At 47.0% G+C, this 21,206-nt stretch overlaps 10 protein-coding genes across 10 annotated transcripts; 4 read left to right on the top strand and 6 right to left on the bottom strand.

Moving 5' to 3' along the window:
- Positions 1–205: 205 nt before the first annotated feature.
- EDB93DRAFT_1250250 (uncharacterized protein) lies at positions 206–1,046 on the bottom strand (the record flags this gene model as incomplete). Its single annotated transcript, XM_041452986.1, has 2 exons — positions 206–894; positions 953–1,046. 2 exons carry the CDS (start codon positions 1,044–1,046, stop codon positions 206–208), a joined length of 783 nt encoding a protein of 260 aa, XP_041307860.1.
- Positions 1,047–3,586: 2,540 nt separating this feature from the next.
- EDB93DRAFT_1144987 (uncharacterized protein) lies at positions 3,587–4,917 on the bottom strand. Its single transcript, XM_041449454.1, has 5 exons — positions 4,417–4,917; positions 4,239–4,364; positions 4,040–4,176; positions 3,898–3,988; positions 3,587–3,843 (listed from the first exon to the last, which is right to left on the bottom strand). Exons 1-5 carry the CDS (start codon positions 4,646–4,648, stop codon positions 3,593–3,595), a joined length of 837 nt encoding a protein of 278 aa, XP_041307861.1. The 5' UTR covers positions 4,649–4,917; the 3' UTR covers positions 3,587–3,592.
- Positions 4,918–8,138: 3,221 nt separating this feature from the next.
- On the bottom strand, positions 8,139–9,439 carry EDB93DRAFT_381296 (uncharacterized protein). Its single transcript, XM_041456226.1, has 5 exons — positions 9,065–9,439; positions 8,827–9,005; positions 8,589–8,773; positions 8,391–8,529; positions 8,139–8,337 (listed from the first exon to the last, which is right to left on the bottom strand). The coding sequence occupies exons 1-5, from the start codon at positions 9,357–9,359 to the stop codon at positions 8,263–8,265; spliced, it is 873 nt and encodes a 290-aa protein (XP_041307862.1). The 5' UTR covers positions 9,360–9,439; the 3' UTR covers positions 8,139–8,262.
- Positions 9,440–9,497: 58 nt separating this feature from the next.
- EDB93DRAFT_381330 (uncharacterized protein) lies at positions 9,498–10,415 on the top strand. Its single transcript, XM_041456227.1, has one exon. It carries the CDS (start codon positions 9,516–9,518, stop codon positions 10,371–10,373), a length of 858 nt encoding a protein of 285 aa, XP_041307863.1. The 5' UTR covers positions 9,498–9,515; the 3' UTR covers positions 10,374–10,415.
- Positions 10,385–11,685, bottom strand: EDB93DRAFT_1144998 (uncharacterized protein). Its single transcript, XM_041449455.1, has 2 exons — positions 11,475–11,685; positions 10,385–11,419 (listed from the first exon to the last, which is right to left on the bottom strand). The coding sequence occupies exons 1-2, from the start codon at positions 11,573–11,575 to the stop codon at positions 10,459–10,461; spliced, it is 1,062 nt and encodes a 353-aa protein (XP_041307864.1). The 5' UTR covers positions 11,576–11,685; the 3' UTR covers positions 10,385–10,458.
- Positions 11,686–11,729: 44 nt separating this feature from the next.
- Positions 11,730–13,157, top strand: EDB93DRAFT_1145000 (uncharacterized protein). Its single transcript, XM_041449456.1, has 3 exons — positions 11,730–12,614; positions 12,669–13,072; positions 13,131–13,157. The coding sequence occupies exon 1, from the start codon at positions 12,036–12,038 to the stop codon at positions 12,288–12,290; it is 255 nt and encodes an 84-aa protein (XP_041307865.1). The 5' UTR covers positions 11,730–12,035; the 3' UTR covers positions 12,291–12,614; positions 12,669–13,072; positions 13,131–13,157.
- Positions 13,158–13,488: 331 nt separating this feature from the next.
- EDB93DRAFT_1250255 (uncharacterized protein) lies at positions 13,489–13,851 on the top strand (the record flags this gene model as incomplete). The annotated part of the gene is made up of 4 exons (XM_041452987.1): positions 13,489–13,563; positions 13,618–13,662; positions 13,723–13,767; positions 13,828–13,851. 4 exons carry the CDS (start codon positions 13,489–13,491, stop codon positions 13,849–13,851), a joined length of 189 nt encoding a protein of 62 aa, XP_041307866.1.
- Positions 13,852–14,911: 1,060 nt separating this feature from the next.
- Positions 14,912–15,622, bottom strand: EDB93DRAFT_1085010 (uncharacterized protein; the record flags this gene model as incomplete). Its single annotated transcript, XM_041445877.1, has 4 exons — positions 14,912–15,141; positions 15,194–15,284; positions 15,336–15,472; positions 15,529–15,622. Coding segments are annotated over 4 exons (552 nt in total), but the record flags the coding sequence as incomplete, so codon positions are not given.
- A 2,677-nt stretch (positions 15,623–18,299) lies between these two features.
- Positions 18,300–19,307, bottom strand: EDB93DRAFT_1250257 (uncharacterized protein; the record flags this gene model as incomplete). The annotated part of the gene is made up of 5 exons (XM_041452988.1): positions 18,300–18,529; positions 18,582–18,669; positions 18,720–18,856; positions 18,909–19,037; positions 19,088–19,307. The coding sequence occupies 5 exons, from the start codon at positions 19,305–19,307 to the stop codon at positions 18,300–18,302; spliced, it is 804 nt and encodes a 267-aa protein (XP_041307868.1).
- A 1,218-nt stretch (positions 19,308–20,525) lies between these two features.
- EDB93DRAFT_1145040 (uncharacterized protein) lies at positions 20,526–21,166 on the top strand (the record flags this gene model as incomplete). The annotated part of the gene is made up of 3 exons (XM_041449457.1): positions 20,526–20,722; positions 20,775–20,868; positions 20,926–21,166. The coding sequence occupies exons 1-3, from the start codon at positions 20,594–20,596 to the stop codon at positions 21,162–21,164; spliced, it is 462 nt and encodes a 153-aa protein (XP_041307869.1). The 5' UTR covers positions 20,526–20,593.
- Between the last annotated feature and the right edge of the window lie 40 nt (positions 21,167–21,206).

The following is a 21,206-nucleotide window of genomic DNA, read 5'->3' on the forward strand; positions in this document are numbered from 1 at the left end:
AAAAGAGCACGAGCTAACTAGGATTGCAATATTACATGGGTATTCGACATATCAGAAAAAGCGATCAGATAAGGGAGTCGAGATATGCAGAAGGAAGTTGCTTTGGGGTGAGACTGCGACGATGCCAGACCTAGTACAATGGATGACTCTCACAAAGAACAAGACATACGGCTATAACTCACCTGCGCAGAACCTGTCGTCAAATTCACTGGTGGTCGTGACCGTGCTTGTGGTGGTCAGCATCAAGCTCCTCGCGCTTCCCACCGTGACCATGCTTCTTGTGGTGGTCGGCGTCAAGCTCCTCGCGCTTCCCACCTTGACCATGCTTCTTGTGGTGGTCGGCGTCAAGCTCCTCACGCTTCCCACCATGACCATGCTTCTTGTGGTGGTCAGCGTCAAGCTCCTCGCGCTTCCCACCTTGACCATGCTTCTTGTGGTGGTCAGCGTCAAGCTCCTCACGCTTCCCACCATGACCATGCTTCTTGTGGTGGTCAGCGTCAAGCTCCTCGCGCTTCCCACCATGACCATGCTTCTTGTGGTGGTCGTCATCAAGCTCCTCGCGCTTCCCACCATGACCATGCTTCTTGTGGTGGTCGTCGTCAAGCTCCTCGCGCTTCCCACCGTGACCATGCTTGTGGTGGTCGTCGTCAAGCTCCTCGCGCTTCCCACCGTGACCATGCTTCTTGTGGTGGTCGGCGTCAAGCTCCTCGCGCTTCCCACCATGCTTCTTGTGGTGGTCGGCGTCAAGCTCCTCGCGCTTCCCACCATGCTTCTTGTGGTGGTCAGCGTCAAGCTCCTCGCGCTTTCCACCGTGACCATGCTTCTTATGGTGGTCGGCGTCAAGCTCCTCGCGCTTCCCCACGTTTGGTAGAAGGTCGACGCGTGTCTCTACATCTGGCAGCAAGTTACGCTCATCAACCTCCGCATGGTGACGAGTGATTTGAATACTCACAAGAACGTTCCGCGACGGCTCCTTGTGTAGGGTGCGCTGAGGCAGCGAGAATCACGATGGATGCGAGCGCGCTGAAGACGAGAGAAAGCTGCATGTTTGAGATAACAGGTGCGAGTGGTACTTGTCGATGCACTACATTAATATTCTCAAGAGAGGTTCGTTTTATACCTTTTCGTAGATCTGCTCATGACTCGGGTCTCCTGAATTGGGTGAAGCTTCATCCACTCAGAACATTCGTGAGGGGTTGTTCCAAGTGGACTTAACCGGGTCAGCCGCCAGTTTCGTTGTAAAATCACTCAACACCCACAAGGCAAAATTGTCGACCCGAATTTTAATCCTCGGATCAGCTCCGTTCATTGGCTCATGCGAGAAAGAGAAACAACAGCCCCATTTTGCATTGGTAAATTGGAAATCAAGACGACCGCCGAACTCGATGAAACGCGGCACGTTTAAGTTGCCACATACGCTGATTAGGTAGGCTAGTAAGAGATCATCAGCTGATCAGAGCTTCAACGCAAAGGGTAGATCTTAACGCTTTTGCGTGTCCTGGTGGCGTCTGATCAGTCCCATTGATAGAACGTCATCGCGCATTTTTTATCAAGTCTTCAGGGTATCATGGGGTGACTTGTCCGACTTGAGGTCTTTTGTCAGTGTCAAAATTACCCGTGAGCATTCAATCCGCGTTATCTCAATCGATTGAAAAGGCTACATACATTACGCTTGTGGTTATGCGGAATTTATGTAGAAATGAAAAAAGAACGGTGTCCTCACGCAATCCGCAGCACGGTTGATGTGCCAATCTTGGTTTGGTGCCTCGAAGGATGGCGTTGGCGACAAGAAATATCAGCTAGCAAATTGACCTAACGTAAGTCGAGTGAGGTCCATGTGACGTGACTAAATATAAGACGATACTTATTTTAAGACAAACGGACATGTAGCATGGCTAATTTTAGAACGCTGTCTGGCTCTCTCGCTCTCTCGATCTTGTGATGCGGCGGAGCGAACAATATTAATTGGATGTGCAGCGGTCTGGATATGCCCCATTGTAAATAAAACATCGTCAAGAATAGCATTGAAAAAGTGAAGAAGGTCCTGCGATGCCCGCACAGCGCTCCGTCATGTGCTTTGTGAGTATGACAGTAGTAGTAATTGTTGCTGATCCTGCCATATTGGGTCAACGAAAAATGCCCGCACAAGCCTACCTTTGGTTAATTTTTGACTGATGCCCGTGAAGTAGTAATCCGTACCGTCCTATACACCATACGAGTTCTTTCAAATCCTTTCCACCGTCGATCGGTACGCATCATTATGTGATGATATATGCAGGGTGTATTCCTTATATTCATTGCTAGAAGTAATTTAAGTCATTTACTACGACGTCAGGACCTCGCAATCAATGTAACTCACCCTAAAGGACTCGTGCGCTCCGACTCGCACTAAGGTCAGCTGATGGCGCTCCTCCCAGCTGTCATCAGTACCCCCGATTGTTTCTCGCTGCGCCATATGACATCAAAGTCTAAAACAGACCTTGATACCAACAACAATGACAGCGAGATTCGGTTCTAGAATGCAGTTTCTGATTGCAGGGGTCAAATCTTTGTAAACACGGAGAACCTTATGTCTTTAATCACCGCTTTGCTAAAATAGAAAGTCGACACGATGCATATCTGTGACGGTCAGGGTGTCATGGTGGGAGCAACTTGAAAAAGTTTCGTTCCGACCGTTTGGGTATGATGGAAATCTGTAGCCAGGCTCTAGTTCAGCTCCACAATTGGTAGTGACTCGAAACTATTACCAGTGTCCCATGGAAGTAAATTATAGCCGTGTCACGATGCTAATTAAAACTTTCGTTACTGTCCGTTTGTGGCTTTGCTATCAGGATATCAGGCGCGACAAAGACTTGGAGGCTGAAAGGAATGAGTACTTGAGTACTGATACATAACCAGCGAGCACTAAAAAATACATGAAAGATTGACCAGCGCGAGGTTAGATGACAAGAAGGACGTACACCGGCATGATGTTTCGTGACCAAATAAAGCGATGTGTTCCTAACTCGTACTCGAAGCTCGAGAGACTTTGGGGTGATGGCGCGAGTAGTGGCGCTTTCTGGCCTCGATGGGGTTTCGGACCAAGGCCCGTTTGAGGGCGGGAGGGGCTGCCTTGACTAATTTACTCCTTCAGGATAATAACGCGCTGGTGTGCAATGAGATAGGAGAAAGAGTGGGGAAAAGAAGTAAGCCGACGAAGTGCGTGCTCGGGGTGGACCGTCGTCGCAGCAGATAAACTGAACTCTATATCCAGACCCATCAAAAATGTATTTTTTCCTGACGCGGCACAAATGGCCGAGGACTCATTTTTAGAACATATTTGCCTGAACAGATTCCAATTCTACCGTTTAAAAATATCTGGGGAGCTATATATTCCTAAAATATCGCTAAAATCACCAAGAATACGACATCACTTCTTATACTTAGACGTACTGGCCTTTAGGGCTTGGCCCCAAAAATCACCCTGGGCGCGTACCGAAATCGTCGATTTTGCGTGTCCCAGTTGTTATCCATCGAGGTACTAACATGTTGATTCGACTGAACTCTTAATCATTGCCGTTCTCGCAAGATACTCAAGAATATAGTGTATTCTTTATACATTAGTGTGCATCAGATGGAAGGGTAAGGGTATGTCAACTGTATCTTCGAAACGAGTCACCGCCGATTTCGGTATATCAACAGCATGCTCCACAGCCCAATCCAAGATTTTCTCGTAGTTCCTGCATTGGTGGCGGGTGTTGAAGTTAGGGTATGGCTTTTTGTGTCCCTGAACCCAGTCCCATGTTATCATCGTCACGTCGGCATTGCACATAATATTCTGCCTGATCATTTCAATGCAATGATCTGTGATATATATGGTAAGCAGGAGGCGCATAAATAAATAAGAAGCGTTTGTACCAAGATGCATGCGGACTACTTCGGGAGTGTCCTGGAACGAGATATCCGTGGGTCCATAATACTCGGGCCACGAGGCTTTGCGAAGTAAATTCTACAGAAAATGAAGCAAGAACGACTAAACTTTCGACGTAGTATAGCTTACCAGACAATAGAGTTGGTGAGGGGCTTCCATAGACACCATGAAGCCTCCACCAAATTCAGCTGGATATTTCACCTTGGAAGGTGAATCTACTTCGCCGGCTTTGAGAATTTCCTCGAGTGACATCCGAGTCGGTAGCACTGGGGTTTCATGGACGTAAACAATTATTAATTAGGATGAGAGGCGAGAATGTGCGACGCACCATCGTGAGCTATCCTGGCCCAAGCGGCATCAATTTGAGGAGAAGGAGGGCCACGATAGATAGAAGGAAAGTCGAGGGTTCCATTGAATCTTGCGATCATCAAGTCAACGGCACCACTTGCAGGAGCTGTGACAAATCGTCAACACTATCATATGCCAGCTGTCCGGAGATATCTCACAATATACAGGAATGTCGTCATGCAGGTGGGGCGAAGGCGTGCTCATCCATAGCGCGAAAAAGAGGATCGATGTCCATATCAACGCGCAATGGCTCAATATAGGCCACACGCGGATGATATTATGCAACTTAGGACGAAGTTCAGCACGAAACCTTTTTACATCTCCAAATGATTCCTCGTTATCATTGTCAGCAGCATTGATAGGAGAATACTGTAAAAAATCTTTGACCATGACCCTGGGGAAACTTCGTTTGCTGGACTCGGGTGTTGTCAATGTAGGGATAATGGGGAACACGAGGCTAGACGTTGGCGCTAGAGTCACCTGCCCCAGCGGAAGTATTCAATTGGGAAGCGCAGGCCCGGGATGATCGGAGGAGGGAAAGCCATTCCATTTTGATCATCTAGGAACACTGCCAGCTTGACTGCCAGTGTGAGAACCGGCGTGGACATATGCAGATTTGAGTGATGATGCAGATGGCCACGAGTCACAGCAGTAAAGACTGTGAAGTGCTTAAGCGCTTAAAGCGTGCGAACTCTCTATAGAAGCTAATTCTGTTCTCATTACATGAGTATGGTTCAAGTTATACGGCTGCTATGTACATAGTACGAATCTTCTACGTGGACCAATATTTCGATGCTCAAGTGGTTCCATCAGCAAGAACTCAAGCCTCTCAGGTTCTGGGTTCCAACTTGCCCACGAGTACGGCTTTGTTTCAAGTGCATCCTGACTCCCGAGTGTCTTGAACTTGAAATCTTAGGCCTTAGCTACGAACTTCAAGTCCTTTTCTTGCGCCACATACGCGTAAGGAATATTCCGAATTCTCCTGTCGACGGAGTCGACGATTGTGATGATACGAACCTTCTTGATAGCAATACAGAAACAAGACCTCACGTCTCATTCGCTGGTCGCCATGGCTAAGCAATGGTGAGCTGATGTTCATAACGATGATGTTCTTTGCGCGGGTACGGGCGCCGTCCATCGCTGACGTGATTCTGTACTCGGGCTGTAGGTTGACAGACAGCGTCAAAACACAGGATCTTGCTTACTCGTCACAGCTCCAGCAAACGAGGCGGTCGAATCCATCGGCATCATACAATTCAATGGGCGTCCCTTTATAGGATACCTCTTGATGGTTGCGCCCCCATACTTCACTTATATCACAGACATTCAATGACCATATTTCCCAGCGCTTCCGATTCGTATGACGCTTGAGCAACTGACCAGAACAGGGGAGAAACCTTCTCCCGCCATGGTTAGGTATCCAGATGGGTGCGGTGGAGGTTATATGGCAACTGGAAAATCATTCAGCCGCTCCATTGCATAGTCAGTTGTAATACAGGGAGGCTGGTCGATCTTTAATCACTCCCCTGTAGGACCTGCTTAGAGTCAGTTGGGGTGCATCCTCGGGTCATGACGTTCGTGAATCCCCCCGAGACTATAAGGTTGGTAATACCGATGCGCCATAACAAGATCACGATTTCGTACTTTGAATTCTACGTGGCTATCTTGCCAGAAGACCAATCGGTGGTAGTACACTGGCCACCTTTGTGCCACTGCAGCGTAGGAACAACATTGTGGCTTATATTATATTACTGAACATAAATTTAGATTTACCATCGCGACCAGTAGATGAACGTTTGAACGTTTTGAACTTCAATTGAACTGCTGCGCAGCATGCCGTATTTAAATCGAGTTATTTATAAATCCAAGTATACGAGCTTCTCCGCAGCCCATCTTTGAAGCGGCGGCAAAATGTTGTGGTGAACATTAATACCATCCATTATAACCGATAAATTGAACTTCTAGTCACCAAGTTCAGTCATCCTGATGGTAGTAACAGCAATTTCCACGAGGTCAGCTGCTTGTCCTATTTCTCGCACCGCTCCGCATCTAGTAGCAGGTTGCATCCGTCAACCTCCACATATTTTATGAGGCAGACGCGAGCCCGCCGAGGACAAAAATAAGGCTTGATGTTTGAGTCAAGGAGAGTATGTACTACATTAAACATTCAGAGGGCTTTTGTACGTTTTCGTAGGGTCCGGGTCATCTGAGCTTGATGGTAGATGTGTGCACCGTCCATGCAGGTTAGTGGATATCGTCACTTTCTCGCAGAGGACTCAGATGTAGATGCGGCCCTGATTCGATTCAGAGATAAGATTCGCGTTGGTGAACTCTCGCTGTCTGGATTGTGCGTACTAAATGCTTTTAAAACTCAGAAACTTGATAGTCACTTGAACAATCAATTACCCTTCCCCTGTTAAATTTATGTACACAGTGATCTGATCCGTTGATCCGGGGGATGCTGCGGCCTAATGGGCACCTCTAGTTGCTAAAACTACATTGCAGTAAACCGAAGGATTTAGGAAAATCTATACTTACTCCGTAGAAGCTGATGGTGATGGTGATGGTGCTGCGGCAAGTCATCTCGGGTCCCAAAATTTTTCCAAGGAATTTTTCGAACAAGCACCTTTTTACCGTTTCTCATCCAGGGTGGTGGTTATCAAACCCTTGAATTTCAAAAAAAACCCTGAGCTACTCCTGTGACAGTCTCATAGTGCTTGCGAAACCAATCTATTTGTGTGCTTTGTTCGTCAACGGAAAATCACTTTTTGTAAGGCTGAGAAGAAAATACCCGAGCATTTTGTCAAGCTGTAGCGGGCTCGTGCGCCGATTCTCGGACTTCGATTGGCATTCCACGGTGTGCAGTTTGCACAGAATGACGATATGTTGAGCGAGATTCGCATGCAAATAATCATTTTGATGATGCGCCGGACATAGCACGCAGCTTTGTCTCCTCAGGAGTGTGCATCAATGGGGTGAGAACGTGGCCTGCACCCTCCCCAACCTCCAAAAATTCGAGCCCGGCGGGGATGTCGTTGAAAGCGGGACATTCTCGATTCCATGAAGCACGACTTGATAGTCAGAAATCTTCTACTTGCTAGAAAACGGAATGTTGGAAACTACAGCCGCGAGGACGCTGATCGAAAATATGTTGTCCTCCATTCTTCGGGACTGTCTTGGGTAGTGGCGGGACCAGGTCACATCAGTTCTCGGGAGGGGAACGTACCGTCGGAGGCGAAGTTCAGATACATGAGACAAAGGGTGAATGTTAATGTGGTGGTAGATCAAGCGAGTATGAAGATGAAGATGGCTGGGCAGAGAGTTTCTGGAAGGCTCGTCATAAACATGGCTTCCCGTTTAGTTTGCCACTGAGATATCCGTATCGACGATCGGAGGTGGAGGGGCATACAAAATCACCTACAGTGAAATCAGAGTTCGGATCCACTGCATGAAGTGACAGAATGCGCCTACGCAACCTTGGATGATAGCAATGTATCGTGAGCGTCTGAAATATCAGTTAGAAGAGGGGGAAAAGAAGCATAACACATGCATCTTGATGCAAAAGTCATGTTTCGTTGATGATGTGACATGGTCTGCAAAGGGAGATAGCTCCACTGTCCGGAGACTAAAACGAGAGTAGCCAACATTTGAAGAGTACTCGAGATAATGTGCAAATGTTTGGAACATCTTCATGCGAGATTTGAGATTTATTATGAGTATCACATATGTGTCCGCGTGCCTGAAAAACTTGCACATTGATGCTATGACCGAGACGTACGATGAGGAGAATTCGCAAGTCAACAAGAACGTCACGAGAAACTCCTAACGTACACATGTAAAGCTGTAGGGACATGCGAATGACTTCAGAAATTATAAACATTGCAATAAAAATCAACTCATTGAGTTGAACGTGGGCGATGAAGTAGGTAAGCGATGATGGAAACTGAATAATAACGGAATGGCAGAGGGACTGATGCATGCGGAATTTCCTGACATATAAGCTCCTACGAAGATGCACTGTTGCTGAGTTGCTTTGCTTGCCAGTCACTACGCTCTGTCTGGTAAGCTTCCACATAGGGCTAGAGTGACATCGTTAGTTATTGATAAACAATCGTCAGTCAGGTTCACTTACAGCCTTGTCAGAGGCGCTCATTGCCCTCCATCGCGCACCGGCCTCACGAGCAATATTGACCGTTGCTCTACCTGTGGCAGTGTCTCCAGCTTCTCGGATGGCTCTACCATCATCTGATTGACGGAACTGTTCCATGAATCTATGTAAACCGTGCTTTGTTGTCAGTCTTTATATGTTTACCATAGTACTGAAACTGACCTAAAGAAAGCTCCCTTGGGGCGCTTATAGTCATGCTCTTGCTGAGGTCGGTGAATCTTTTTTCTCCCGTCATGTTTACGACGCGCATTTATTTCCCTGAGGGTTTTCGGAGAAGCAGTCTTCCAATAGTCAAATAGCTTTTCTTCATACTGCTTCTTCAACACTTCAACCTCATTGTAGTAAGGCTTTGGAAAGAAATTTTAGCGCAACACATTGCACATATGGCAATGTAAATGACCTGTTTCTCCGCAAGAGTAAAGCCGTTCCACATAACTGCAGCTTCTTTTGCCAAATCTTGGGTGGCCAAAGTATCCTTCATTTCTCCTTTACGGTCTTGGACGAGCTTCGAGAAGAAAAGCAGATAGCCATTAGGGGGACGCGAAGGAGGCTGCTCAGACTTGGGCACCCTCTTGGGAGCTATAGCAAGACATATAAACATGTACATAACTACAAGCTCAGCCAATGGTTCTACTCACCAGAGGGCTCGACCGTCTTCTTGGATTTCGTTGCTGACTTCGGTTTGGACTTTACTTTCTTAGTGGCTTTCGCCTTCTTTGGAGCAGCTTTTGTGGCTGTGGTTTTCTTTGTGGTTTTCTTCGTTGTGGTCGATGCGCTTTTGGATGCAGCGGCTGGCAGCTGGATAAGACGCGTGGTGAAGAACGTACGACGCGTAGCAACGAATGCGGATGAAGTCAATACTGATGAAGACAAAACATTGGTGCGCAGCACGAGAAGATTGGATGCAACCTGACGAGCGAAAAGCGAAAGCATCCCGAAAAAATTTGATGAAAAGAACAGTAAAAACGGAGAGGAGAATACCAATAACACTAGCAGTTGAACTTGACTTGAAGACTATTTGGTCTTGTTGTGCAAGAGCTTCGTGAACTACGACGCTTCTAAATTTCCCTTCTTTGGAATCAATCCATCATGGCTACGAACAACCCTCAGTTTGCTTTCGATTCAAAGTCCCTTCCAATCGCTCAACTTGAGCTCTTAAAATTTAAGGCTAACCAAATTATTGAATCTATCCAGACCCTCCAGCGTACAATCGATGTCGGTGGACAGAACGCCATGCCCGCCTGGCCAGATATCCTCTCCAAATACAATGTCATTCTCTCCCAAACTCATAGTTTCTCCCAATCCCTATCTTCGCCTCAGGTACAGTCCCAAATTGGCCAGGCGAAAGCTCGGCTCGGCTCCAGCGTGTACGAGAACATCGCTCTGCATCCTAGCATCGGAATGACGGATCATCAGCTCGACAATGACCTGATCCCTCTTTTGCGCAATCAGCAGACGACGGACGTACTTAATATGGAAAGCGCGACTGTTCGGCGTCTGGCGGAATGTATGGTCACCCGTGGCGCCATTGCCACGAATATCGTTCAGACTAACCATTCCCCTCCCAATAGTGGTCGGGTGACACACGAGGATGTGCTGCGTGAATGTGAAGAGATACGGAGTGCGCATGATCACCGTGTAGAGCGCGCTGTCAGGGCTGTGATGATGCTTAGAGATAAGTTTGAGTGGAAGCAGCGCGTCGAAGTGGAGGTGGAGGAGCCAGAAGAGCTTGAATGGGATCCACGTATGGGACATGAGGACGTTCAGATGACCAACGAAAACGAAATGATAGTGACTCCCGACAACGGAGAAAATGGAGAAGGACAAAGTAGTGACGAGGAAGATATTGTAGAAGGTGAACTCACGGGAAACGATGCTCCAACACCAATTGCTTCCCCAACCGCAGTAGTAGATGTTGAAATGGCTCCTGCTAATCCTTCGTCATGATATACCTATCGGTGGGTATGACATCTATGTTTTTGCTTCATGCATATAGCTGAACTTGAGGGCTACAGGACTTTACTGTATTATTCTAGTGACAGGGCGCATCTTTCAACGCCTCAACGCATCTTGGGAGGATCTCCCTTGCCCAATCGAGCTTTTGATGCGTTTTTCTATCGCCTTCCCCCTTCTCCTCATCTCTCCTAACTTCTACCAGTACAACTAGAGCTAAGAACAGCGTGTACCACATCCTCTTCGTTCTCTGCCTCGGGAAAACGATCAAGGTTCCGCCCTCTCCTTCCAAATATCCTTCTTCCAATGCCTTGCTTGGCCCTGGCGGCATAAAAAACGCCTCCAACATCGGGTCTCCCCACACCCCGCGATCAAATGTCGGCAACACATATGTGATGTCAACTCTAGCTTCCTGATTCGGCCCACAAGGCTCCGAAATTTGGACATACACATCGTCCGCTGAACCTGTCAACCAAACCAATGTAGGCACTTCTGCGTCTTCAAATAAAAATGACCCGATGGCGCGGGATAGATATCGCCTTATGTCCTCCACCAGCGTCGTTTGTATCTCTCCAGAGTTTTCAAGCTCGCATAGCAGCCCATCAAGGAGCAGCATGAATGTATCCTGCCAGCTGTAGCATACTTCCTCGTCTGGCTGGCTTCCTGGGACACCAAACCAATCGTTTTGGAGTGAGTGCATGGAATGAAGAAAGGTTCCTAACTTAAGGTCCAAAAGAGCATCTTGGAGCGGAGTGAGAGCTCCGCTCGATCTTAGCGATGAGAGGGACTGGGCGTTTGGTGTGGGCAGGCGGAGGAGGAGATAATGGAATGGATGATGTGCAAGGGAATCATCGAAGCTTCTAGTTTCTGGTACAGGCATCATGGTGTTATTAGAGATTTCTGAGAGGAGATTGCGAATTGTGGCAAGGGAGAGTGGCTGCATCACCGAGATTGGTTTAGAGCCAGGTGTAGCAGCAAGAAGGTATGATGCATTGCGGGGTACGATGTCGATCTTGTAAAACTTGATACACGAAGTGTAGCTGGAGCATTGGATGTAGCTAAAATCCTTCCAGGCGTATGATTGATATATCATACCTAAATCTCTTATTGCAGATCTCGTGAAACTGTTCGATCACAGCATCGTCGCCTTCGGTTCGGGCGACAATGTCCTGCGCTTGCTCTTGGGTAACATCCATGCGGATAAGATCCTAACTGAGGTTCGATCCAGGACTCGCAAGGTCGACCTGGCTGCTGGACCAGGCTGCAGACTCTCGGGAGGTGCCCACAACTTCAAGCGGAGTCTGTACTCACGCGTAAGTGGCAGTTTAACGCGTTCAAGCTAATTTAACTCCATATTCTGCTCTATCGCACCAAGCTGCGACGGAATTCGAACGTCCTGGTCATCGTCTAACTATCATTCCCAAACCCGGTCGCCGCAACTGTTTGCCTTTGCAAGAAATTGATGTCTACTCCATGCTGATCGGGGTTACCGCTGGCAGTGGACACTAGCCACAGTGTCCTGGGTAGAATTATCTTAAAGGTGTTCCCCCGGCAGAACTGGCAGGACTCAGTAGAATATGGCAGGTGGTAGAATCAAGGAAAATTTTTGATGACTCAATAGCAACCTCGGATTTCGCGCTCTTGCATTGTAGTTCCATGTCCGTTATCTCGCGCCTAGTGCTGCTGGCACTAGTCCCTCAACGCGCGGTGGTTTCGCAAAGTCGCATGCTCTCCCATGCACATGCAGGCAAGGAGAATATTAATTTTACGTTAGAAAGCGATACCGGGTGTCCGTTTGAAATACAATCAGGGCTCTGTCGTCCGGCGTCGACTATTGCTCCTGCACTTCAATACCTTGTTTCTATAGGCACTGATTTCGACGCTGTACCACATGATGAGCCGAATATCTGAGCCTTACACAGCACTAGCACTCGCCGTTCTCCAAGGGACAGTCACAGTGGTGCCTCGGAGTCCTTGCATTTCAATACCAACGTACGACGGACAAGTGGCGTCTAGAAATGGCAAACGGACTCGGCAAAATTATAAACGTCGTAATTGCCGATTTTCATACGATCTTGGCACACGAGCTTAACACGAATTGAGACAGTGCTAGCAACGGCCAGCGCAGCTTTATCATCTTCCAGCAACTCTGCTTCATTCTGTAGAAATTACATCATTAAAGCGGTTTAGTATTTTTACAGATTGACTCGGTTTCGTTTTTTTTTTCACACTCCGGTACAGATAATCCGTCCCCTAACATTTTCCATGCATTGATTACCATTCTGACAGGGTCATGGCAGAGTAGAATTAATGGGTGGGACTCGGGATGAACCACAGGCTCTCTACAATGTCCAAGTCTGGAGGCCAACTTCCCAATCCCCTTGTCGAAAGGAGGTCCATAAAGCCAGCTTTAAGTTTCAGAGGTTGCCAAGCTTTTTGTTCCACCAAATCACTCATCACGGGGAAATAATTAATGCGCGGATAATACTCATTTGCTTTGGACCGGGATATGCATCATGATGGGACGGAAGAGTGGTAGACGAGATAATGATCACGGAAACACGATGCAAGGACTCTCATGTCGAAATAGCACGCCTTAAGTGTCCTTGATGCTGTGGTAACCATGCTCTTCCAGTTCTGCCCCACGACACTATAATGGCAACAGTAACACGACCTTTGTCCTCCAGATTTTACTGACTCGACATCAGCGAATTCAGAGGTCCTCAATATTGTTGTAACCGTAAGACCTACAGAAGGATATGATTCTGCTCGTGACCGGTTCACCAATGAAGGACTGCATCTGAGGCTAGGCAGCGCTAGCATTGAACATCAATAACGCTGAATGAAATTACGTTCATATTAAAAGTGTCAAATTCGTGAGTTACAAAAGGAGATATGATGGGCAGTATGCCAGTATAAGGAGCTACATTCTACTACAATTCTCACGCAAGACTCCAAGGTGGTTGCTAGCGACGAGAATCGTAGGAAGTATTGGTGGATTTCTTTTTACAATTCAGTTGCCGGATCGTTTCTGCTAGTAACACGGTCATACGCTTAGAAATTTCTTTAAATTCAGTCTGTGCAAGCAAATTTTGGGCAACTCACCAACATGTTCACCCGCATCTCCACTGCTGTTTTCATCCTTCTTCTCAACTTGATGGCTGTCAATGCAGGGATAGTACCAGTGAGCTTCATCTCGCGTCAAACCTTGTCACATATTGACATACAATATCTGCAGGCTGTTCAAGCTGTCGGTGACATTGCCAAGCGTAGCGACGCTGTGGTAAGCCTTGTTTCGCGCGCTCAATCTCACCGCGTTGACCTGACATTACGATGTGCGCAGGGCAATTATGAGGAACCATCCCTTTACGCAGAGCCAGTAGTACGCGTAAGCCTTCGGTTTCGCACCAAATCTCGTCATGTTAACCTCATCATATAATGTACACAGAACAAAGTGTCTCCAGCAGCGTGACCAGACCCGGATACAAGCAGAATCACTAATGCTGTCGCATTAGTAAGCCTTGTTTCGCATTAAACATTATCGTGTTGGGCTCACAGTACATGTATATTGTACGTAGCGCAAGTGTGCGATTACGCAGAACAAGATTCTATGCAGAACCAGTTATGAGATATATTGTCAATCGTTCGTCTGCGTCCATGATGTGTCTATCGAACTCGTGTGAAGCTTCGAGATATAGACTCTCTACAGACTGATCAGAACTGCCAGGATTTAGCACCAAACGAATATATATATTGATGAGCCGAAGACCAGAAGAACGCGCGTAAGCTCTGTCGAGTCACATTAGAAGAGGCAGCAACCAAAAAAGCGTCGATTGATGAGGCTTCAGCGAGGCTAGAGGAATTGAAAGTAGCAGACCAGGCTGAGTCGTCCTGGTGTGTATTAGTTTGCGTGTGCTCCTGTTTTATGATGAAATGGCTCAGCGAGAGCTAGATGACAGCATCTAGCAAGCAAGTTACGGCGTCCACAACTGACTGTTCGCCTCGGAAAAGGCCCAAACGCGTGTAGGTCGGCAGATATTTAGGGTAGGAAACCGGTCGTGTTTGACGTGTCCCCAGCTCCGAACGTAGTAGTAGGCTCTTGTTCAGATAAGAGCCTGACGCATGAATATGAAGGAGTGTCAGGGTCAGTGGGATCCGGTGATATTGGAATGCAATGAAATTTGACATGCCCAGCTGGCCGTAGACTGGTGACCAGCGTCTAAGCTGGCCGGGACTCCCAGGATTCCACTGCTGGATATTACGTAATTCGTTCACGGATCACAATGTCCTACTCATTTTGTGCATCACTACTGCTCTCCATCCCGCAGCAGTGAATGTAGACAAGTGTAACAAGCGGCGTTATAACGCTGAATAATTTAGCAGAAGTTGCATTTGCATTCGACACAAAAGGGCTTGGAGTCATGATGTGGTAATTGAAATTCAGGTCGGTATCTGGCCGCTGGCGTCACTTGATCCATATGAAAAGTTGTAATTAAAATCTTCATCAGAAGCAAACTATATCAAGAATGCAATTAAGGTGGGGAGGGTAGGTCAATGGTGTCTTTCAAGCGGACCATGTCGGATTTAGGGACAACAACACGATGCTCGTCTACCCAATCCAATATCTTCTCGAAGTTTCTGCATTGGTGACGAATATTGAAGTTAGGAAAAGGATCTTCGATTCCTTCCACCCAGTCATAAGTGAGCACCGTCACATCACTACGACACATGATATCTTGCCTGAGCATTTCAATGCAGTGGTCTGAGGTAAAACATAAGTAGGACTTGCGATGGCAAAGAATCATTATACCTACCGAGATGAGTGCGGAATGCCTCGGGGGAGTCGTGGATGGAATAATCAAATGATCTGTAATGATCGCCCCAGGTGACTTTTCGAAGCATGTTCTACATGGGAGTGAGAAAAAGAAGGTCCAAATTTTCTGCGATGCAACTGACTATGCAATGGAGCATGTGAATGACTTCAGTCGTCGCCATATAACCTCCGCCATATTCGTCTGGATATACAGCCATGGCTGGAGAAGGTTTCTGACCTGTTCTGAGTAGCTGATCATGTGTCAGACGAACTGGGCGCGCTGGATACCATTTCACGTCAATGATTGCATGCGAAGTGAGTGAAATTTGATACAACCATCGGCAGCTATTTCATGCCAAACTGCATCGAGTTCTGGGGAAGGAGCGCCACGATAAATGGAAGGAGCGTCTAGACTTCCGTTGAATCTTATGACACCGATGGATTCAATGGCCTCGTTTGCTGGAGCTGCGACAGGTAAGCAAGATTATAAGTGTCAACCTATTTGTCCACCTACAGTACAGAACAACATCATTTATCGAAGGTGCTCGCGCCCATAGGACGAAGAAAACCATTGTCGCGGATATCAGTACAATGTGGCTAAGCCATGGCCATAGATGAAGGAAGCGGTATTTTGATGGATAGTATTTGGTTTCTGTACCATCAAGGAGTTCCACATCGTCATCGTTTACACTGTCGACAGGAGAATACTGAGAGTAGGATTCCCTGTGGATCATTCTGAAGGGAAATTTGGATTTGAAGTTCGTGTGGAATCCGAATTAAGTGAAAGCCAGAGTATCCGTATTCGTCTTTCTTCGTACAGGAGGCGGCTACAGCGCGCCTGAGATCTGGCAGGCTTAGTAACTCGGCACAGAAGAACCTAGCAGCAACTTGTATGTTGATACTGACAAGTAAAGAGCGTTTAGTACCACCGATTACGACGGATCGCCATTAAGCCTAGCATTGCTCCGCAAGGACAGGGACATTAATGTAAATATGCCAGCGGATGCCTTACAAATAAATCATCTCATCTTTGAAATTGCGATCCTTTGGCTGTTCTCTAAAGTAGCCAAAAAAAACCTTGATTGTCTACTAGAGTTGACGTGCCATTTTGCGTCCCTGACTTGAACCGCAAGGTAATGCTACCGTATCCACGGATTCCTGCTCGTAGGTGATAATGGCTCGGAAGTGTCGGAGGGCATCAGGTGTAAGTTAGTGTTGTGGGCAGTTCTGCGGCAGAACCGGCAGAACATGGCAGAACCAGGGTTGTGCCACGGCAAAACCAGGCAGAGATGAATTATTTGTCGACTACAAGAAAAAGCGCAGGCAAACAGTCACTCAGTGGTGTGTTCGCGTGCACGTGCATTACTAATATTGAGTCTGCGTCTCCATATGAGCGCATGGCAGAATTGGTATGTACCTTTTTCCTTTGCTTGACGCTCAGACGCTCATGCTCCAAAAATTTTCCATGCCTTCAGATTTGGACTTGGACTAATAGTACGTGGCCCGCCGGGGCTGCCGCATGCTTGAGTATTTGGATTCACTATTGGTGAGTACATAACTTGAACGAGGTTCTTTTCCTGTATCTTTGTTCATTGTATCAGGGCCCTATGATAGACAATCACGTACGGTATTTCACTTGATCGTGATTGTTCGGTGCGACAATATAATTCGTTTTGCAACCGTTCTGTCACTGAGATGTGGCGTCTTAGAAATGAGCTCCCACACTTTTGAAGTCGCCAGTGCTTGCAACTCTCGAACCTCTTCAGCCTTGGCCGCACAAACGAAGTTGATTTTCCTAAGCATCAGGCGTAAATTTACCGCAGTACTCTCCCGGATATAAGGCTTTTGGCGACAATAGGAAACCATTGGTGACTCACAGACGCTGCCAAGAACTTCGCCTCAATCCACATCGATGCTATCCCATGGATGCGCACGTATTCGGCTCCCTTGCACGACAATATTGCTGTATTATGTATACTGCAGGCGACCACACCTTCATTTGAACAGTCGACGAATGGTTTCATGATCCATCACAATTTCAGCAGGTGATGATATGGAGTCTATGGTTGTGAGGTTTGACGGCGCGCTCAACTTCTGTTCTGTCTATCGTGGTCCTCGGTCGATGCTCGTTCCCCAGAAATTCAGAATTGATGTTGCTTGGACCAGAATGCCCATAATGGTGCGTCGTTCTCCGTTTTGTCCGATCACACGTTCAGTAATTATTCGACATCCTAGCCCTAGGTCCAACTCGGATGCCATATGAAGGGATGCTCGAAGCAGGCACGACTGATTTGCGTTTGAAAGTCAGGTATCCGGACAAAATTGGTGTTCTCTTTGGAATCTGCAAATGCAAAGTCATACAGTGCGGTCGTTTTTGGCTCACATTTGTGTAGAACTTGCTTCACAAAACCTTTTGGTTGTCGGAGTATTGTAAGCATCCGTTCCAGGACACCCCGAAGTAGTCCGTATGCGTCTTGGTAAATATTCTTTCTGACTTGAGGGCCAGACACTTTTTGCTTGTGATATGCTATAGTTACGCTTCAGATCACTGCATCGGAATGATCAGGCTGACTATCATGTGCAATGCCGACGTGACGATGATAACGTAGGACTGGATACAGGGAACACCAAATCCTAAGCGACTCGCTTGGAACCACAGTCGAGCATAGCCATTTATCTCATGTATCATGCATCATGATCCAAATGAATGTTGTGCTGTCGTGCCTTAGTGAGGTTTGGCACTATCACTGTGTGATGTTCACAATTATGCATTTCATCGCTGCATCTTCGGTGAAGCGTCGCTATCCCTGATTGATATCATTCAGTATAGAATAACTTTCATGCAAAAGATTGATCTCTGTATGCACACCGTTTTTTATCCTGTATTACTCTAATACGAGAAGTGACAAGGTACTGTGTCCAATGCCACAACGGGGGTGGGCAACTTTCAAAAGAAACAAGGTGAGTGGTTAGCTCCCTGAAAGATGGATCGCAATTTGCTGCATGGTACCCACACTCCAGCCCGTGGTGAACGTAGGTACTGGGATAGAATATTAAAGGCTTTTGTGACTACATCTACTACCATATGGAGAGAATACATCATGCGATCAAGGGGGGGAAGGCAGGTCCACGTTATCGTCCAAGCGGACCATCTGCGATTTAGGGACAAAAACACGATGCTCATCGACCCAATCTAAGATCTTGTCAAAGTTTCTACATTGATGATGAACGTTAAAATCAGCAAATGGTTTTGTTCTTCCCTCCACCCAATCATGCGTTATCATGGTCACATCGCCACCACACATGGAGAACTGCCTGAGGATCTCAACGCAGTGGTCTAAGGTGCGGCATAAGCAAGTTGTGGACAGAGCAAGGAACGATACACCTACCAATTTGAGTACGAAATTCTTCAGGGGATATATGCACGTCCCCATGGTTATAGTCAATGTTACCCCAGCTGGCTTTGCGAAGTATGTCCTATAGGAAATTGAGCAAAGATCGACCAGCCTCTGTGTTTTACAACTGACTAAGCAATGGAGCTGGTGAATGACTTCTACAGTTGCCATGTAACCTCCACCGTATTCGTCCGGATACCTAACCATGGCAGGAGAAGGTTTCTCCCCTGTTCTGAGCAGTTGCTCAAGGGTCATACGGACTGGACGCACTGGGAGATAGTCAGTAAATGTCTATGATGTAATTGAAACATAGGGCGCAACCATTAAGAGATATTTCATCCCAAATGGCGTCGAGCTCTGGGGATGGGCTGTCACGATATATGGAAGTAGCCTTAAAACTTCCATTAAATTTTATGATGCCGATGGATTCGACTGCCTCGTTTGCTGGAGCTGTGATAGGCAAGTAAGGTCTTGTGCAGCGACTGTAGTTATGCACGTACAAAATAGAACCACGTCATCTATGGAAGGCGCCCGTGCCCATAGTGTAAAGAACACCAAAATCATGGACATCAGTACACCGTGGCTAAGCCATGGCCACAGGTCAAGGAAGCGAGATTGCGGCGGAAGACTAGTTACTATGTCGCTGTCAAGGAGCTTAGTAGTACCGTTATCGTCGACCTCATCGAGAGGAGAATATTGAGAGTAGTACTCCTTGCGCATGAGTCGTGAAAGGAGATCTGAATCTGTAATTGATGATCGAGTGTGAGCCGGACACTGGGACGTTTGAACACCTGCGAATAAATGCTTACTGTTATTTATCCTAGAAGCTTGGGAAATCTAATTATCTCATAAGCCTGAGGCACGATCTTCCTGGATCGTCGCAGTACGAGAAAAGACTCGGAGGAAGTGCGTTGTCAAATCTCCTCGGCCCTTTATCAGCTCTCAGCTCTCGAAGCCACATTTCACAATGACATGACGACTCATTACATCCTTTCTTCCCAACCTGCGCCAGCCTTTCAATCTTGGACTTTAATAGTTAGGTCGTGGGGATACTGGGGAGCCCGGAGCAGTACCTTGGAGATTCCTAGGGCAAAAGAATGACTGCAAGGTTTCTTGATTCATTTCCTGGACTAATTTGTTGTTTGTTTAGTGTTACATAAGCTAAGAGGGAGCGTAAGACGGTCTCGGGACTTGAGTAGTTGCCACGTCAGTACTAGTACGGCCGAGTCACTTTCCACACCATCTGATACTTTTACTGCTGGCACTCACTGGCAGGAGCCACGTGTGTAGAAGTATCTCTGGTTGTGAAATGCCAGACCCTGGACCGTGCCGCCCGTGCGTGTGATCTCAGATTCATCCGCATCCATACAATGCACGCTACGTACGAGATGACCAAAGTCAGCGATTAATCTTAACAAGTGCAGCGTATTTTCAATACATCCATCACAAACATAAAGGCTAGGATCAGACCCACATCTAACTCTGTCACCTCTTCCCCTTCGCATTCAGTAACAAAACGGGGTTACTTTATCCAAAGATCATGATCAAATATTTTTCACAGTACTCTGCTATTGATACTGTCGACGGCGACGAGAAACTATCTGGTGGTGTAGAATGGTTCGGTGCAGAATCTCGTCCCAAGCCGCATGTCCCTCGCCTGTGGTTGTCCCATGGCATACTCATTTGCACATTGACTCTGTTTTTCACGCTATGGATGCGTACGCCTTCAACTCAGCTGCGCTACGACATACCTAGCATATACTGTGAGTGGACAGACCGAATCGAACAGTATAGCTGTTGATCCATCACAGCTCCAGCAAGTGCTGTTGTCGAGCCCGTAATTTTAAGGTTCAACGGATCCCTCGAGTTTCCTTCTATATATCGTGGCCCCCCTTCCCCAGAAATTGATGCCGCTTGGAATAGGATATCTCGTGATGGTGCGTCGTTGGTCTTGTTATACTGATTTTAATTGTCCACCTCCGTGAAACCCAGTGGGACCAACTCGAATGACCCGTGAGGAGATGCTCAAAGCAGGCACACCTGTGACAGAAATGCGTTCGAAAGTCAGGTATCCAGACAAAATTGGTGGCGGATACATGGCCTCTATTGAAGCCGTCCACCAATTGCATTGTGTTGTAAGCCATACTACACCGACAATATGTTCATCCTTGGCTCACACTTGTGGAGAACTTGCTTCGCAAAGCCTCTTGGTACGATTATTACCAGTCCATCGGAGATATTTCGTTCCAAAACACACCAGACGTAATTCGTCTGCATTTCGGTGAATATTATTTCTGCCTCATGGCATTATTACTTATGGTATCTCGTTACGGTCCAGATCACTGCATCGAAATGATAAGGCAGAACATTATGTGCAATGCAGACGTGACGATGATCACATGGTACTGGGTGGAGGGACACACGGTCCCTTACCCTGATTTCAACACCCGTCATCGATGCAGGAACTTTGAGAAAATTATAGATTGGTCTCATAAACACGCCATTCACATCGACGAATCTGAGGTTACTCGCTTCCCAGATACGGTTGACCTCCCAAAACTACATCGTGATGCATGAGGAATGACATACTCCTTGCGTGCTTGCTCACTGTACTTGTTC

Source organism: Suillus bovinus, assembly GCF_016758785.1.
Source record: "Suillus bovinus strain UH-Sbo-P2 chromosome Unknown EDB93scaffold_26, whole genome shotgun sequence".
In the NCBI taxonomy this organism is placed as follows: domain Eukaryota; kingdom Fungi; phylum Basidiomycota; class Agaricomycetes; order Boletales; family Suillaceae; genus Suillus; species Suillus bovinus.